At 46.9% G+C, this 18560-nt stretch overlaps 1 protein-coding gene across 2 annotated transcripts in view; it reads right to left on the minus strand.

The window, feature by feature from the left end:
* Positions 1-17591, minus strand: part of IGDCC4 (immunoglobulin superfamily DCC subclass member 4) — a 185516-nt gene extending 167925 nt beyond the window's left edge. For both annotated transcript variants that reach the window (XM_073304341.2, XM_073304339.2), the window contains exon 1: positions 17393-17591. In XM_073304341.2, the coding sequence (XP_073160442.1) occupies positions 17393-17459 (67 nt within the window). In that variant the 5' untranslated portion in view covers positions 17460-17591. The remainder of the gene's footprint in view (positions 1-17392) is intronic.
* Between the last annotated feature and the right edge of the window lie 969 nt (positions 17592-18560).

The raw sequence follows: 18560 nt of genomic DNA on the forward strand, positions 1-18560 counted from the left end.
ATTCCCACCCCTCCCCCCACCGCCAAATGAGGCCCTATTTGGCTGAGCAAGCCAAAGGGAACAAAATGGTAGACAACTTCAAAAGGGGTTACGCTCTCTTGTCCTCCTGGAACAGAGTGGATGGGAGGGCTGGACAGTGCTCACCAGACCAGTCACATCTAAATGGCCATGGCAGACCTAACTCTGAAACCGCTGCTTAGTACTGCAACCAGTTACAACATTTGAGGCTTGTCTACCCTACAGATACTTGGCCAGTACATGATATAGCTATGATGGCAGAACCCCCTAGTGGAGATGCAGCGTAAGCTGACAGGAGGAGGAGCTCTGCCAGCACCATTAAACCGCCTCCCCAGCCAACATTAGCTCAGCTATGCCAACAGAACTCTGTCTACACGGGGGGGGGGGGGGGTGGAGGGGTGTCAGCAAAGGTATGTTGGCTACAGGGTGTGTCTCTTTGCCAAGAAGCAGTGTGGCAGAGTACAGAAGACAAGACACCAGGAAGGAGACTAGGTTTCCATGCCAATCTTTGTCACCACCCTCATTGTCTGGCATTAGATACGTCACTCAACCTCTCTGTGTCTAAGACTCTTCATCTCCAAAATAGGGATAATGATACTTACCCACCTGTGCATCATGCATTGAGATCTATGGATGAAAGACATGATCTACATGTGTTGCTAATTATTGTTATTATTTCAAAATTCTGCATTCTTCTTAGAGCTGAATTATTTAACTATCTGATTAGAAACTTGATGTCTCTGAGAAAACAATCACACAATCAAATGAACAGGTACAAGAAGACCAACACAACAGAAGCTTCTGAACCAGACATTAAGCTCAGCAGTTTGAGCTTTGGCCTGCTAAACCCAGGGTTCTGAGTTCAATCCTTGAGGGGGGCATTTGGGATCTGGGGCAAAAATTGGGGATTCGTCCTGCTTTGAGCAGGGGGTTGGACTACATGACCTCCTGAGGTCCCTTCCAACCATGGTATTCTATGATATGCCATTAAGCGTTAATAGCTTTTTGGCTACATCCACAGTATTAGCTGTGTAAATACATAGGTGCCAGCAATACTTCAACCAATGGAAATTCAGCTACCTCTCCCAGGAACTGGGATGTCAGAGTCAGACTGCAAAAGCCTCCACTGGAAAAGAAAATCAAACAAACAAACAACAATCCAGGTGGATTTAGAACTCGTGAAAGGTGCCAGATTTCCGAGAAGAAGGCAAGGACCATGGGCCATGGCAACGGAAGCCTCGGCAGGCTGCCCGTCACTGTGCTTCACCCTGACCCACAAGGGCCCAGCTAAAGGTGAGGGGATATCATATAATTCCATCTCCGTGGTTCAGACACTCCTTTGCCCCTCTGCTGAGACTGCCAGGAAGAGGGTTCAAATCTCATTCTTTTTGCAGAGAACACCACCCTTTATACTCTCAATTCCATTCTATTCCAAATTCCAGTCGATTAGAAAAACGTGCTTCACCCAACAACAGTAGCACTCACCCTCTTTTCCCTTCCTTACCGCTTTCTCCATTCGTGTATCGGCATCCCTTCCACCTCTTTCCTCAGCATTCGCCAAGCCCACAGCCGCACCCCTCCCAATCATCTCCAAAGACTGTCTGTGGCTAAACGGAACAGGGCCTGTGTACCCCTAATGCTGCCCTGCACTGCCCGTAGCCCCCTCAAACTATAAACTTCTTTCTCTGCTTCTTCTGTCTTCTGGGAGTTTGCAGAATTGTTTAGAACAGGCCAGTTTGTAATTGTTTAGCACAAGCCATGCTTGGAGTGGAAAAATGAGGGATTCGTATCACATGCTCCCCAGAAGGGACAGGGAGGTGAAAAAAATCCATGAACATAACAAAAATCACAACGGATTTCCACTTCCAAACACAGCACACATCGCATGATCAGAGTGCAACTCTTCCAAATGCTGCCACTGCTGTCGCGAATGAGGATTTTGCAGTTCATGTGGGGAAAAGAAAGAAAACAGGCAGCTAAGAGTTACGCAGGGGTAGCCCATTCTGCTGTGACAGGCCAAAAACTCATCTCTTAAAGTTATCTGTCAAACAGCAATCTCACTTCTTCGGCCTTTGCAGAGGCTGTGGACACAGTGCCCAAGTGCAGTCACATGTGAGGGAGGAGCTACAGTTTGAGAAACTTTGATGATCTGACATATTAGTCAGTGACAGGGATAGGTCACCTCCTCTAGCCAGGCCTCAGCTTCCTCCTCTCTAAAACGGGGATAATAACTCCTAGTTCATCAGAGGCAAAGCGTTGTGGAAGTGAAAAGTTCGAAGAACTCATAGAGGGGTTTGATTGCACTTTAATTCCTGGGCACAAGACAGAATTATTTCTCAGACAGAGCTGAAAGCTTCTGCAGTGACTAAAATCAGCTCAGTTATACATAAACTACCTAAAGTTCATTTTTAAAAAATGTTAAACTGTAGTTCCCTTCATTTGCTCTCACTTACCTCATGTGCCAACGTGCGGCTCTGAAATAACTGCAGATTCTCTCCAGGGTACGGTGTAGAATACCATGGGACAAGTCAGACACAGCGACTGCTACCCAGGAAAGCTCCGGTTTCAGTCCCATTAGGAACTTGAGAAAACTGGACAGGTAGCATCTGTATCTACTACTCGTTCTTTCCAGGAGTTACTTAGAAAACAACACTGCTAGCAATCAGAACATCGGTGAGTAGGTGGGAGCCAGTCGCCCAGGCCAAGGACAGACAGCAGCTCCTTGTGCATCCGTAAACACTCCAGGAGTGTGAGAGTCAAACGTCACATTCTGCATGTACAAAAAGGCAAGCCTAGCACCCGAGAAGTCAGGGCGCATCACGTTTCCATTAACTACCCTGCATTTCCCAGGTAATTGTGCACACTAGGACTTAATGAGAAATAATGAGCTAGCATGCAGCTCAATGTGGCAGCAAAGAAAACTCATAGGTTTTCCTATCTAAATATTTCATTGCCGATGATGGTAGCAAGACTTGTCTCCCCACATCTCACAGCGCACAGCCCTGGAGAAGAGACAAGGAGCTCACAGATTGTCTGCACCACCACTGCAACATGGGTGCCCAGACTAGACCTGAGCGAGGACCACAGTGGCAGCCTACCAGGGCCTAATTAGCATTGCGTTAGAGACCCAGCATGGTCTCGGAGGATGGAGCGCGTGAGCTCTGCGTGGCCGTGGGCAAGTCACAAAACCTAGCTACACCTCTGCTGCCCTGGCTGCAGAATGGAGCTAACAATACTTACCTACCTTGCAGGACTGTGAGGGCAAAGCCTGGCCTTACCTACCACTCACTCCTCCCTTCATGTCATTTAGGGCAACTATCATTACGGTTCAGACGAACAGCCTCACCACTCCACTGTAAAACATGAGGGGGAAATGAAGGTGTGAAAGAAAGGAGACAATAAGAAGAACAAGACATTAAACTGCAGTGTCATCAAGATGTGCCGATACCTAGGTATCAGCGTAATGTTTTTATTGGGGCTCTGAGTGTTTCAAAGCTGTGATTATGTGGCTGTGTAAACTGCCACATCATTGTTGGTCTGGTTTATTTTTAAAATTTGGCACATAACTGTGCTTTGGAATCTCAGCTTTCATTAACACCCATACACACACAAAAAAATTACATCTCCAGCCTTTCCGGTTGTGAAGAAAACCTTCAAAGCACAAAACAAATGGGAACTGGCCCATTTCTTGCCATGGGTTGGTCACACTGAAGCCCAATCAAGATGCTTGAAACGCCAGCATTGTTAACCATTCTGCACAATTTCAGTCTAAAGCAGCACATCGGACACCCTTATTTTGTAACCCCTGGTTCTCTTTCTGCTCCAACCCTCCTTGCTCTTTGCTGCTCTCCCTGCATCATGTCTAGTACCAGGGCCTGATCTTGCAATTACATCTGGGCAGGGAGACCCTATTGCACCTATGCATAAACCAAATGAAGTCAATGGGGCACCATGCAAGTGTAAACAGTCTGCCCATGTGGATCAGATGGCAAGATCAGTACTGTACTCTGCAAGCTCCTCTCGACAGGGCCCAGGTCTCATTTGTACCTAAAACCCAAACAGTTAATATTGCCATAAATCAGAACTAGCAGCTGCTGCTGGCTCCAGCATGCATCTTGATAGCAGGAGAAATTTAATTTAGTTTTGAGGACTTCTGGCCATTTTGAATAGCTGCTTTTCTATTAAAAAGAAAAGGAAATTGACTATTTCCCACCCACCCATGCCATCTCTCTCATGTAAAGGCCACCAAAGCCTTGCAAAGTCTCACTGACTTTATCCAACTTTTACTGCCGTTGAGCGGGATTAGCGTTAATTGAGCTCACCTCACACTAGCCGAGGACTATTCATTAGTCACCAACCTATAATCACCTGCATTTTCCAACACAGCCCGTACATGTATCGCTCAGGTAACTCGGATAATCCAGGTCACATTTTTAAAATGAAATCTACAAGAAACACACCCACAACCATGCCTCCCACCCCTCCAAAATACCCAATTAGTTCAGCTTAGGAAACGCCATAAAAAAGTAATACGGTGAAATTTCCAGTCTAAGAAGTTTCTGGTGAGAATATTCCCTACTAGGGCAATGTACTTTTTTTTAAACCACAACCAAACACCACCCTGGGAGTGACAGGGTTCACGGGAGCAAGAGAGCCCCATTCTGGGGCACATGGATTAAGAATTAGGCCCAGATGGGTAGAACCAGGCTGCGTGGTTCCTATAAAGGAAGGACTGCAGGGTTAATGGGGAGGGATTGAGAGAGGAGAGCTGCAGCAGGGAGCTTATCCCCTGGGACTTGCCCTGAAGGGAGAGGGCAGCAGGAGTGGTGAGGTTCCAGGCAGCTGCCGGAAAGTCTAGAAGCCGCACTGAGAAAGCTTCTACGTTCAGCTTTCTGCAGCTATGTGGGTACCTGGCTTCCAAGCATCTGCAATAGTCTGGACTTCCTCAGTGCTAAGTGTAACCCAACAATCCCTATGGTGTTTTTCTGCATTGGTGCATCTAGATGCTATGGCATAGACCAGGGTAAAAGGCTTCTCTAGCGTCAGGACACTAGTAAGGATACCTACACTTTGTCTATATTTTAGCTCCCACTGCAGGTAGCACTCGTGCAGAAAACTGCTCACAATATTACTGGGTATAAACCCACTCAGGTTGCTAGCCCGTGCTGAAGCCTGCCACGCCTGCATTACTATTGTTACCCATGTTAGCTAGATTACAGCTGGCGTGGGGATGTCTATCTTTGCTACAATTGCATCTTCGCGTGCAATGTAGACATACTGTTGGCAGCTAGCTGTGCAGCGCTGTTACAGCTTAGAACGCAGCCTCTTGGCTTTCCTAAGTACGGGGAAGGTGCCAAATTTGGGAACTAGAATGAAGAGCTCAATGAATACACACACAGCCAAGAGTCTCTCTCAGTCACTGCATCTGGGAAATCAGAACTATGCCATGGCAATGTCTCCACCTGCTGGCTGAAAGGAGCTTTACCAAAGTGCCTTGACTGGTACAGAAGAACAGAGAATAAAACGAATAATTTGACAGCTCACACTGCTGCTGAAGTGTTATTGAAAGCCTTTCACACTACATTGAACTCTCTCTGCTAATGCAAAAAATTCTGGCAGCAACAACAAACGCTAACTAAATTAGAAGCTATAATGTGCTGGCAGCTGGAAGCAACCTCCACCTAACTTTGTTTTGCGCATGTACAGAAAACCCAATGACAACACCTGAGACAACATTCCTATTCTGGTTTTCAACGAGTGACATTTGAAAGGGCATGAGATACAAAGTGTGCTCCTGTGGGCCATTCATTAATGGATCAACATTTGACATTCTGGATCAAAAGTCTCTCTCCTCAGCAAAATGTTCATTGTGCATTATTTAGAGATAAGAGAGTATAGCACAGAGAGGAAGAAATAAGTTGGATTTACTCTGATCTAGGAAAAAAGGGGCTAAATAATTTAGATCAATATTTTGTGTTCTCTGACAAAAGCTGCAATCAATAAACAACTAGTTAGCAACCCTAAGAAAAAAATCAAACCAGAGTTTCAAGACGTTTACTTTTCCATCACAATCATTGTCAATGGCAGTAATTTACATGGCTAATACCTGAACCTGAACCCTTCCCATGCTGTTAAATATCTCTTAGGGCACAAAGAAGGCTCCGCCATCACTGTCTATCCTGGGCTGCTCTTTGTATGTCCTCTACGTTGTTAAGTCCCATAAGTTTTCCCACTCTGAATGAATTCCTCCAAACACTCAATCAGCCCCTTTCACATGTTCTTCCAGTTGCCCAATGGCTCACCTGCCATGGCAGATGGTCTGGCTTCAGTCTTAACACATGTCCCAAATATTTCCGTCTTCTTTTCTGGATAACTTGAGAGATAAGGGATTGTTGAACTCTCTGACAAATCTCAGCATTTGTTATAAGCTCATTCCATTTAAGAGCTAGTATTTTTCTGCGGCGTTTAGACATCTATCTTTCTCTTTGGTGGATTTCCAGCTCTCTCATCCAAACGTTAAAATGGAAATAACATTGAAGTTGAAGATTTGTAATTTAGCCTTTAAGCTTCAGATTTTTCAATGACCAAATCTTGTTAAAGCTGATGAATGCAGCTCCTTGCAATGTGTGACATTATTTCCTTCTGAACATCCCCATTGGTTTGCACGTTACTGCTGAGGTACGTACATTGGCTCATTTCTTGTATTCCTTTGCTGAGTAATGCTGAGCTGGGATGTAAATTAGATTTGCTTTTTCAAAACTGCTTCTTAATCCCATGTTTTTTGCAATGTGGACAGTCTTTCAGTCTTCACTTGTATGCTGGTTGAGCGGTCACTTAGAAGAGCAACATCAACAGCAAAACCTAGACCTTCTGTTGTCATGCCATGCAATGCCTGTTTTGTACCTGTCTACCCTTATTCGCGTTGCAAAGTCAAGAGCGATGCCAAACAGGAGAGGTGAAAGAATGCATCCTTGTTTGACACCAGTGTCTATGTCTGAACCATTCACTCAAGCCTGCGTTTACTTTAACTGGGCAAACTTCACCTTGATATAAAGCCTTTTGTTGGCATACCACAGCCTTTCAAGATGGCCCAGAATGAATTGTAATGGGGGCTGTGAAATGCTTTTTTGAAAGCATTCTATGAAGTTTAGGTGATTTTTGCCATTCGATTATTATTCTTAGTGTGAAAATGTGGCTAACACATGATCTTGTGGGTTGAAATCCAGCCTGCTCTTCCTTTAGATTCACCACAACCGCTTCCTTTATTCGACTTAAGATACTACTGCAGCAGACTACCTATCCCTGATAGGAATGTACCACCTCACAGTTATCACAGTCGTTTATGTCATCTTTCTTTGGTATTTTGACTATAATCCCAGGTTTCCATTGTTCTGGAGGCTTTTCCTCATCCTAGGTCTCATTAACTCAAGCTTTCAGCATTTCCCCACTCACTTGGTCTTCACCAGCAGCTTTCTCAAGTTTTAATATTTGTACTGATTTCTTTGTCAAAGTCAATAGTTTCTTTTGACATCGGTCTCTTTAGCACCTCTTGAAAGAACTCTGCCCATCGCTCTCTTTTATCTTTTTCTGTTGTTAAAGTATTTCCTTGTTTACATCATCCTGAGGGCCTGAGGGATAAACTTGTCAAGCAGGACCTTGTTGAGCTGATAAAGTGGTTTCCTATCACTGCCTAATAGCCTACATTATGTTTACAAAATCATTCTTGAGAAGGGAGATTGCAACTATTTTTCTGGTCAACGTGGATGAGAGATTTGCAGTCAGTATTTGATCAGATGCTGGATTTCTTGTGTCCCATTGATCTTCAATGCACATATCACAGAGAGAAAAAGAGGACTTGTGGCACCTTAGAGACTAACCAATTTATTTGAGCATAAGTTTTCGTGAGCTACAGCTCACTTCATCGGATGCATTCAGTGGATGCATGCAACATGGCTGCTACTCTGAAACCTATCACAGAGAAGTGCTGACTAAGCAATAATGCATGCTGCCCGTGCAGGTATGTAAATAAGCCTCTGCGACGTATTTGCTCTAGTGACGCCATGCATCGCCAGTGGGCATCTGTAACAAGGCAACTTCCTGTGTCTCAACAGGAGTGGACAATCGACCTCAACTGCAGAATGCTCTACAAAACACTGTAAAGGGAATAATACTGGACAATCAAACAAAATGGGGCCTCAGCACGAAGGCATTTGGCTTCCTGCAACGCAGGCCCCATGACGCACCTGTGAACATGCGCAAGTCGTGTGACAACCCATGCACAAGCCCCATCTCCTGCAGCGACCCCCAACATTCCAGCTAAACCTCCATCTCTCCAAGCCTCTGTAGAACCGCTCACACCTCCAACACCTGGTTCACGCCGCCTGCTCCCACACATGTCCATTCCCTCCTAAGTCTCCATCTCTCCTCCGACGCCCGGCATGCTTTCCCAACGCTTTGTCGGGAGCAGAGGTAGCACATGTGGCCGGCAGTGGCTGGAAACTAAAGTAGCTAATGGAACTAACACAGCTCAACTGAGTGACTTGGATGAGGAGAACAACTCTGTGTTTCATTTTTTGAAGTGGTTGTGATGTTAGCAGAATATGGAGTGTATCAAGTTGGAAACTCTGGGTTGGTTTGACAAACCCAAAGAAATGTGAGAAGAATAAAAGGGCAAAGATTTCCAAAAAAGAGCACTTTTAATTCCTTCCTCTGCTAAAACCAGTACATATTTTAGTTTTAAAAAATGTCATGGAAAATTCAATTATCCTCTGGCGACTCAGTGTGCCCAATCTGGAGATTTGATCCAGCCAGCAAGGTGTCATGCATAGGGATTTTAGTCCCGATTTAAGTGCAAATCTCAAGACAGTTTTAAACTATGGGGTCACCACTGATGCTCCCATGACAGATGGATAACTGAAGCCCTTGTAGGCAATCGAAGATTTTGGCCCAAAATACTTAATAGATTCAGAGGCGACAGCAGGAGAAATCCATTGCATCAAGTAATGACCTATCTGGTCACACCAATTAACTTAATTGTCTATTGATTGTTTACTTAAAGATTTGCAAGGAGGCAAAATCCTGAGCTGTAGCTCACGAAAGCTTATGCTCTAATAAATTGGTTAGTCTCTAAGGTGCCACAAGTCCTCCTTTTCTTTTTGCAAGTACAGAAGGTAAAACACAAGACAGTTTGTCCCCTTCACATCCTCGCAGTAGTGGCAGTGAGTGTCAGGAGACCCCTCGAGGCAGAAGTATCCTGTTCTCAGGCCCTGTTCCTTCCTCATCTATTCGACAACTAATTCTTGAAACGTGATTGCTGCTTTTAACCCATGAAGACTTCCCAAGATCTTTCCCCATGTGGTGATCCATTTTAACCTGCTCATGTCTTGGATTGTAAAATTAAAATGGGGCCAAATCATTCCAACCCCACAGGGACAAAAGCCCAGCAGATCTGGGTAGGGAAGGGGGTAGGAGCTGGGGAGCACTGCCAATCCTCACATCCAATGCTCTTTTCAGGTGGGCCAGAGAATAAAGAGGGTGAAGCTAGAGTAAAGGTGTATTTCACTGTGGGTGAAAGGTGGGTTCCCTTGTCCAATGCTCCCACCCTCAAGCACGAGCATTGCACAAGGGAACCCACAGGAGCACAGCTCCATCAGAGCCATGCTGCCCTGGTCATAGTGTTTAAGGCCAGAAGGGACTGGGGGAGTGGCAGGAGGCAGTGTGGGGCACAAGTCCCCTGCGTAGCCTCCTGCAGACTGCTGCATCCACAGATTCCATGAGTCAAACCCCTGCCAGCTTCTGTGCTGGAACAAACTTTGCTCCCCCTCACTCCCGAGCCTCAGCGTTTAGCAAACGTGCAGCGCCACCAGCACTGATGCAGGAGAGACATGTCTCTTAAATATTAACAACCCTCAGACGGTGAATCTGTGTCACTGAATTAAAAAAAAAAAAAAAAAAAAAAAAGCACAAGACAGACCCGGAGCTTCAATACCTAGGTTACATTTAAGAGGCAGAGCCAGGTAATGTGGGCCCAAAATGCAGATCTTGATTTTTTTTTTAATGCACCTAATGTTAAAATCAGGCCATACGCTGGGCAACGGGGTACATCACTCCCTCCCCATGTTGGGCACTGGGTCATGTTGATCACCCACTACCCCGGGCAATGAGGTACTCAGCCTGCAATCCTTAGCACCCTTGGAGCAGTGTTGGACTTTTAACAGAAAGCAGATCCATAGTGAATCAACGGGGTTCCCCAGATGTTAGAGCAGGGAAGGCTTTAGCCCAGAAACAGAGAGAAGCCCACCCGCGTAATAGACACAGAAATAAAAAGTTCACAGGAGCGTCTGTAAATTAGGAACGTCACCTATCCACCAACTGCAGGCAAAGGGCCTTGACTCTGAGAAATGCGAATGACAGAGCATGAGATACATGGAAAAACTAGCATCGGGGATAAGGTGGTGTGTGGAAGACTCCCCCCTCTGCTCGGGACCAAGCCTTGTCATGCAGATTTGCTGTGGACCCACACACAATCAGCAAGTCAAGCCCTGCAGGGAATTTCACTTCTCAGCGGCTGTCACTCTAACAGATTCTTACCTTGCTTAATGTAAACACTGATTAGCTCTTCCCCAGAATGTTAAGCTTTTGTTTCTCTCTAGAAGCCAACAGAACTTGACAGTGTTTGGTTTCAGCAACCCAGCAGGGTAAATGCTGGTGAGGTCTCCTCCCTGACACCAGGAAGCTGTGCACAGAGTGATATTTAGCATCCCTCGGATCCGCAGAGAGCTTCCAGATGGCGCCCGACTCATAAAGCTGATCAGAGATATGATCACTATGGATATTATAGAGGAATGAGGGCAAAGTCAGTATTACCACGCTGCGGGGCTGAGTACCAAGAATCAATTACCACACCAAGAGGACCAGACAAAGGGTCAATCCTGCAGATTACCTACACCCTCCACCACCAGAATGAGGCCCAATTTCTCATTATCCATCCAAAACTAACATTATATTCCTTGCAACTTTCCTGGCTCTCCTCCCACAATGACCCACATGGGACAAGCATGCTACACAAACCACTATTTGCTGCTTTTCTACTCAAACGTTTCATGGTAGAGGATGGGAGGAGGAAAGCAAATCAGAGGAAAATGGAACTTTTTTTTTTAAATGAATAATTTAGAGGTTGAAAAGCTGTACTGCCTAAATGACAATGGGCATCACCATCATTTAAAAACATAAACCAGCTGTAGGTTGATAAATCAGAAATCAACGTGTTTCGGGTTACTGAAGCATGGGAATCAAATAAACGCTATAAAGTTACTTAGGGTGACAGAGTTCTCCACACATTCCCAGCCCCTTATGACATTCTCTGACAGATAGGCAGGTAAATATCAGTAGTATCCTCCCTTTACAAAATGGGGAAACTGAGGTAGAGAGGTTCAGTGGCCTGCCCAGACCCAAAAGCGTCAACATCAGAGCTCAGGGATTCCTGGCTTCCAATCCTGTGTTCAGACTGTGCTCTCCCTACAAGAAATGGAAAGCACAATAGCGAGAAAGCCACTTGATGCAAGTGCTGGTATCACAATAAAACAATGCTTTGGGGTTGTTGTTTTTTTTAACATAAAACGAGAGTAAAAAAACCAAATTATAGACACCGGGCCAAGTTCCTCTCCTGAAGGTGACAGAGTTGCGTCAGAGTTGAATTTGGCCTAATATGTGCTAGGCAAGAGCTTATAACAAAGATTTACCATTTTCCCTTTAGTGTTACAGCTGACTGTAAAGCAAACATTTCCTTTCCACAGATACAAAAATGACTAAGATGATCAAATTGGATTTGTAAATGTTTTGGGTTACCCTTCCCCAGCAGGACTAAGAATCTCTTTCAATTACCCATGCAAAAATCCCCTAACTATAATACTTTTCCATCACCCACAACCCCATGCAAAAGTTTGGGATGGAGTCCAACAACAAATTACAATGAGATTAAATATTAATTCCCATCTTAATTATGGTATCACAGCCATTAAATGCTACAAGAGTGTGCTGAGTACAGGCTGGGTCTTCTCAGAATGCTAAGTACTTGCACTAGTGGAAATCCAGCTACATTTTGCCTGTGGCTGCTGTGAGCAGCTGCCTTCCTATGGCTGACCACCACCTACAGGGCACACCACTCGAAGATTCTACTATTGTACATGAATGCTATAGTGGCCACGGTACCAGGGGGTCACAATCAAACTTTTACGCACACACACAGGGCAAGCCAGTAGTCTATGTCTCCATGGATTTCTAGTGCGCCCATCTCCATGGCATCTGGGTACCAATGTGTTCTTCATCACTGTAGCATTTAAGTGCCACACAATCGTTAATGGAGTCTATCCAAACAACCCTCTGGAAAAAAAGCAGGTACTATCCCCATTTCTTTTTAAGACGGGCAACTGGGACACAAGGGTAAATGAAGTGACTTGCCCACGGTCTCAGCAGAAGCTGAGTTGGGAACTGAATACAGGACTCCCGAGTCCCAGTTCAGTGCCCTACCCTCTAGACCAAATTCCCATAACTTGTATCAAATTTCACTGCAAAAAATAGGAGAAATGTGGAAAGGGTTTTTGGTTTGTTTAAGAGTTTAATTTTTTTTTCTTATTGCTTCAGAGTAACTTAATAGTGGTGGAATAGGAAGGTATAAAAAAAATTAAAAACATGGTGAGGCAAGCTTCTCCATAAGGAGCTGCAGGGAGAAACCCCGAAACATGCCATTTCCCCACTCACCAGATGCAACAGAAAAGAAAGAGAAACTACGCCAGAAAGGTTTCAGAGTAGCAGCCGTGTTAGTCTGTAGTCGCAAAAAGAAAAGGAGGACTTGTGACCTTAGAGTCGGTGCCACAAGTCCTCCTTTTCTTTTTGCGACTACAGACAAAGACGGCTGCTACTCTGAAACCTGTCATTATGCAAGGCACTGCATTTAGCCGTATGGAGTGGAAATCTATCAACTTCATGAAATTTTATTATATATGCCAGAAAGAAAGATTTTTACTTTAGAGACCTGCGCTTGGAGGTTACCTACTGATCTGTCAGAAAGACGGTCTGTCACGACAGCCACAGCACAACCACAGCAAACTCAAGACTGGGAAAGACCTGCACCTGGAAACGAGCCACGTCTGAAATCAGATTACGATGTGCATCAGTACATGGCCTTTCACAAGGGCACTGCAGATGCTACAGGGATGTAGCACACAATGGAAAACGGAGGCTCCAAGAAGTACAGCTCCCCTCAGCCCACCGTGCAAACCAACATTTGCCCACCCTCCAAAAAAGTCGGCAATCAGGTGATGCTACATCAGGGCAGATGAATCTGCATGCAGCTGACGGCCTGCAGTGAACAGGCTACCATGGCAAAAGACAAGACATGTGACCTCTGGGACAATAGCAAGACTGACTGTTCTAGGCAAAGGCACTAAGCGTATTCAGCACTCCGCAGGGCTGTGGAGCCAGCAAGAATGCGACAAGAACAAAACAGAGCGAAAGTTAGGTAATAGAGGAAGAAAACCAGTTCAGAAACCACAAAGGAGATTTTACAACAGACACCAATTACATAAATCTAGATGGATTTCATCTTATCGTTCAATTCGAAAGCTAGCTCTCTACCTCCCGCTGCCCAAATGCAAGCTGTATCCCTCTAGAGAGCCCCATGGGAAGCAAGCAGTACAAACCCCTTTGGCAGGGCCAAGCAAGAATCTTTCAAAAAAATCCTTCCTGGCTCTTCTGAGAAAACTGTATCAAATTAGACAGCAGAAGGTTTTGCAAAATACTGGGCCCAATCCTCAGCATAACTTCATTAAAGTCCATGGGGGAGGACTTTCCCACTTCAGTTTCTTCCTATCTCATACCCCCTGATGCTTGAATTTTGGATTGAAACAAGTGGCCATGGGGTCCAGTTCACAACTTTCAAAAAGCATTTCAACCTTTCACAGAATGAATTTGAGATTAAAGCAATTCAAGACTTTTGTTTTCACAGTAAAACCCACCTGCTGACCATACACACACACACACACACCCCCCCACCACCAAAACCACCAACTTCACTGCTGGACCTTTCTCCACATTGTGCTATATATTCCTGCACTGGGGTGAACCAGCAAGTAACAATAGTATCGTAGAGGTCATTTTTTTTCCAGGCACAATAACAAATAGCCAATAATTAAAAAACAAATGTTGACTATTCTCTTTACACTGATTTCAAAAACTGGGCAAGCCACCATTACACATCCAAGAGAGGGAATTCCAGATTCCTTCTTGAATCTTGTTTGAAAACTAAAGTTTCAACCCTTTAAAATCATTATTATTGATTATAATAAGTATTGCAGTGGTACCCAAAGGCTCCACCCATTGTGCTGTTTGTTCAACATAAGAACAGCCCTACTGGGTCAGACCAAAGGTCCATCTTGTCTTCCAACAGTGGCCAATCCCAGGTGCTTCAGCGGGAATAAACGGAACAGGTAATCATCGAGTGATCCATCCCCTGTCACCCACTCCCAGTTTCTGGCAGCCTGAACACTGCTCTCCATCACCTCCCTCATCCTCTGCCTCTCCCCTACACTTCTCCTGCCATCTGCGCCTTTCCTGCCATACAAACACACAAGGAACCATGGCTCCTGACCCAAAAATCTGACAAGTTAATTTTGAAACAAAAAACTACAATCTTGTACCATGAGCACTGTCTGGAGCTAAAAGTTAAGGCCACATGCTCCAGAGCATCTAAAGAGATGCTCCCCTTGGATGACAATGGGCAACTTTCCTGTACCATTGTTCATTTACACACACAGCAACAGTAAATTTTGTGAGCATGCAATTCTGCAGCTACATTATGCAATAATCTGGCCCTTAAAATAGCATCAGTAGGATTCAGCATCAACTCCCAGTATAGACAACAAGAGCAGTCCACATCTCTCAGGATTAATACATCCCTGCATCCATCCACTCATATTAAAAAGGATTATCTTTGCAGCTTTAAGGGCTAAAAACTTTAATAAATGGAAACTTCTACTCTGCTGAACCTGAATTCATCAGAGGACTGAATAAATACATGAAGTGAAACAGGCATGACGCTCCTGGCTTAAATCTTTGTTTTGTGTGTTTATCTTAAATCAAAAAAAACCTAAGTCGAGCAGACATTTAACACACATGCTATTGCAACAGTGAAGTTGTAGCAACCCATGCCTTTCTAATACTTTTTCAGAGATGCAGTTAAACGCTTAAATGGGCAAGTGTACACACTGGAAGAAGCAATGCATCCAAAGGTCCACAACGTGAACGAACCTTGGTGAAAGTTTCTGTGGTTAAACACAGAGTCAAAGATTTAGATCCGAGAGATGTGTACGTGAACACGTGCACACCGCTCATTCATGTAACCAATCCCTACAAAGAGAGGAGTGACTGGTATGTTTATTATTGGATTACTTGATTGATCAACTAAATATTTGTTAATATGGTAGAACTAAGAAACCTGCATTGGTAGGCAGTAAGCTAGCGAAGTGAAAAGTAAAGTCATGTCGCTTTTTTTTTTTTTTTTTTTTTAAGGTATAAAGAGGTACCTGGGCCTGACTGGAAGATATTCGGAGCAAGATTTCACGCTCACCAAGAGGTTCCCATTTGAAGAAGGGAAGCGGTTTCCATTAGCTACACAAAGCTTTCTGCAGAGCTTCCCCTGCTTGAAAATTACACCTGGATGTTTTGCCGAGCATCACAATGAGCACGCACAACGCAACCGCCTTGCAGAGCCCGGCGGGAGCACCCACTGTGTCCCCGCTAGCCAGGAGCTGGCATTTCAGGCCCAGACCTTTGGAGTCGGCCGGTGGCTGCATCAGAAATGTGGATTTGAGTTCTCAACGCCCTAAGATCCGACCAGCAAGTTCTCCTCCGCAGACAGAAAGAGATCTCATGCTGTGGAGGCAAGGAACAGCCTAATCTCAGAGCAGCCTGAACGCTGCTCTCCATCAATCCTCCCTCCTCCTCCGCCTCACCTGGCCTCACCCCCCTCTCTCCCCTGCTGCCTGCCCCTCCCCTCCCCACTCCCCTCAGTGCTGAGCCGGCCAGAGGGAAATGGCCCCTCTGAATTAGCCCACCCAAATCTAGAGAGGAGAGGCCAGGGCTCCCCTTGTGATAGGAGCCCAGCAGTAGCACTGGACCCCGAAACCCAGCTAGCCTGGGAGCCCGGCTCAAGCCTGGCTCAGACCCGAAGGCTGGGGGTGGGCACAGGGTTGGGGGGAGAGGGGGGCGACTGCTCTCCCTGCCTTTGGGGCACGTGGCTAACCCCCACCCCCCAGGCCCGCAGACAGAGGGATTCCCCCCGCCACAGCCTGCCCCAGCGCTGGCCAAGGGGGCAGCTCCCACCCCAGGGCGCAGCTGCTGCCCCTCTTCCCCTTGCAATGGCTGGGGCAGGCAGCAAAGCACGTGGCTGGAGCAACCCCCCCCCCCCCGCCGAAGCTCCAGGAGAGACGCCGGGGGCCAGCAGCGCCCCGGGGCACAGGCCTCTTCTCCCCTGGTCTCCCGGCGGGGGGCATGGGCTGCTGCCAGGAGCCCAGCCCCCAAAGCAACCCCCCCCCCCGGGACCTCCAGCCCGGGCTCCCCCTCTGCCCTCGCCCCGACACGCCTGGAGGCAGCGCCCCGCTCCGGAGGGAGCCGCCCCGCCCGGGGGCAGCACATGGCCCCGAGCGGGCTGCGGGCACCGCTCCGAGCTCGCCCAGCGCAGCTGTAAACGCGGGGTGGGGCGGGGTGGGGGGGCTAGTAAATTACCCCCCCCCCTCCCGGACCCGCACGGAAATTAACTCGGGATCTGCCTGGCCGGGCGCCCCCTTCAAATCCCAGCCCGGCCCCGCGAACTTTTTGCGACACATTTTGTGCCCGTCCCCCGGCCCCGCGCCTGCCCCATGCCCCAGCCCCGCCGGGCACCAGGCGCTGCCGAGCCCGGCGGGCTGTGTCCCCGCTTCCCCGCCGCGCTCTCGGGGCTGGCCCCGCTGGCGGGCGCAGGGGCCGGGCCGCCCGGGCAGCGGGGCCGGGAGCGGCTGCCTGGCCGTGCCCGCAGCGGCCGGGCTCGCTCTGCCGCTCGCGGCTTCGTGCCCCAGCAGCAGCCCCCGGGAGGTGCAATTCCCCCCCGGCCGGGCAGCTGCCTTATTTTATGGCCAGGGGTGAGGTGCACGCTCCCATTGCCAGGCGGAGAAGGAAGGGAGCGGAGCCTTCCCCAGCTCTGCACTAGCCCCCTGTGTTGCTTGCTCAGAGGAGGAGGGCAAGGGGCTATCCCCCTAAATACAGAGTCCTCCCCCCCCCGCCCGCCATCCCCCACCCCTGCACACAACACACAGAAGAGAACCCCAGCACCACACATTACCTTCCACAGCCAGGACACAGAAGGTCAAAGAGAAAAAACAGAGACAAAGCAAGTCCTCCAGCGCCATGTAAACCCTTAAAATCTCCGGGGGGGGGGGAAAAGCAGGACTCTTTGAATGTCCAGAAGAAGAACATTTAAGAGGGGAGCTGAGTCTCCCTCCACTCCATCGCCATCTTGTGTGAATATTAGAGACTATGTGAGTTGCTTGCTTGCACACATGCACACACGCACACACACTCAAGTCCCACTTTAGGTGTCCACTAGAGACGCCTGAACCTCTGCCAACAACCCAGCGCACACACACCCCTTTCTGTTTCTCCATGCAGCAGCATGCTGGAAGCTTTGAGGGAAGCAGATTGGTCACTCCTTGCTGAAGAGCCCAGCTCTGTGTGCAGGGTTAGCAAACAAGAACCAGAGCATGACAAAAATAAAAGGACTGGTGGTGGGCTCTGTATGTCTTTGTGGGTCTGGAGAGGAGGAAGGGTCATCTCCCGCTTGCACACCCTGCCAGTATTTAGCAAGGCTGGGTGACCCAGAAGAGTGCTATTTAAAAAAATAAATAAATAACGGACTATGTATTTATTCATTCAACAGGTTGCTAAGAGCTTCAGGAAGTCTGACTCTATTCTCCCTTCCCCCAAGAATATGTAGGATTTGAAGGATAAAAACATTTCACGCTTAGCACTTTTCCTCTTCAAAGTGTTTTGCAAACACTAATGGGGAAGTGGCAGGTCAATTTCAGTCCCAGATTAGAATATTTTTGGAGAGGGAAATGGGAGCACAGTCCATCCTTTACAAAAAGATTGCCCAAGAAATGCTACCGGGAGGGAGATAGATAAATAAATAAATATTTATGGGGAAACAAACATTTCCCTGCAAAAACCCAAGCGTTGCAATATTAGGCTAGCACACACAAAAATCTCAGAGATTAGAAACAAACTGAGGATTGAACCTCAGCCAAACTGACCCAGAGGGATCTGATTGCAGGATAAGGGGCTTCATTTTATTCGTTAGGCAAGTGCCCACTGACTTGAATGGGAGCTTAGGGCAGTAAGGACAGAGATGTCATTGAGCAAGGACCCTGGCCTTTGGCATATTGGACATAAACAGTGTAATCAAGTACCTGCTATTATAGATAATTTTGTTAAACAAGATTTTGAACCCAACG

The sequence above is a fragment of the Lepidochelys kempii genome, chromosome 10 (genome assembly GCF_965140285.1).
Source record: "Lepidochelys kempii isolate rLepKem1 chromosome 10, rLepKem1.hap1, whole genome shotgun sequence".
Taxonomy (NCBI): Eukaryota; Metazoa; Chordata; order Testudines; family Cheloniidae; genus Lepidochelys; species Lepidochelys kempii.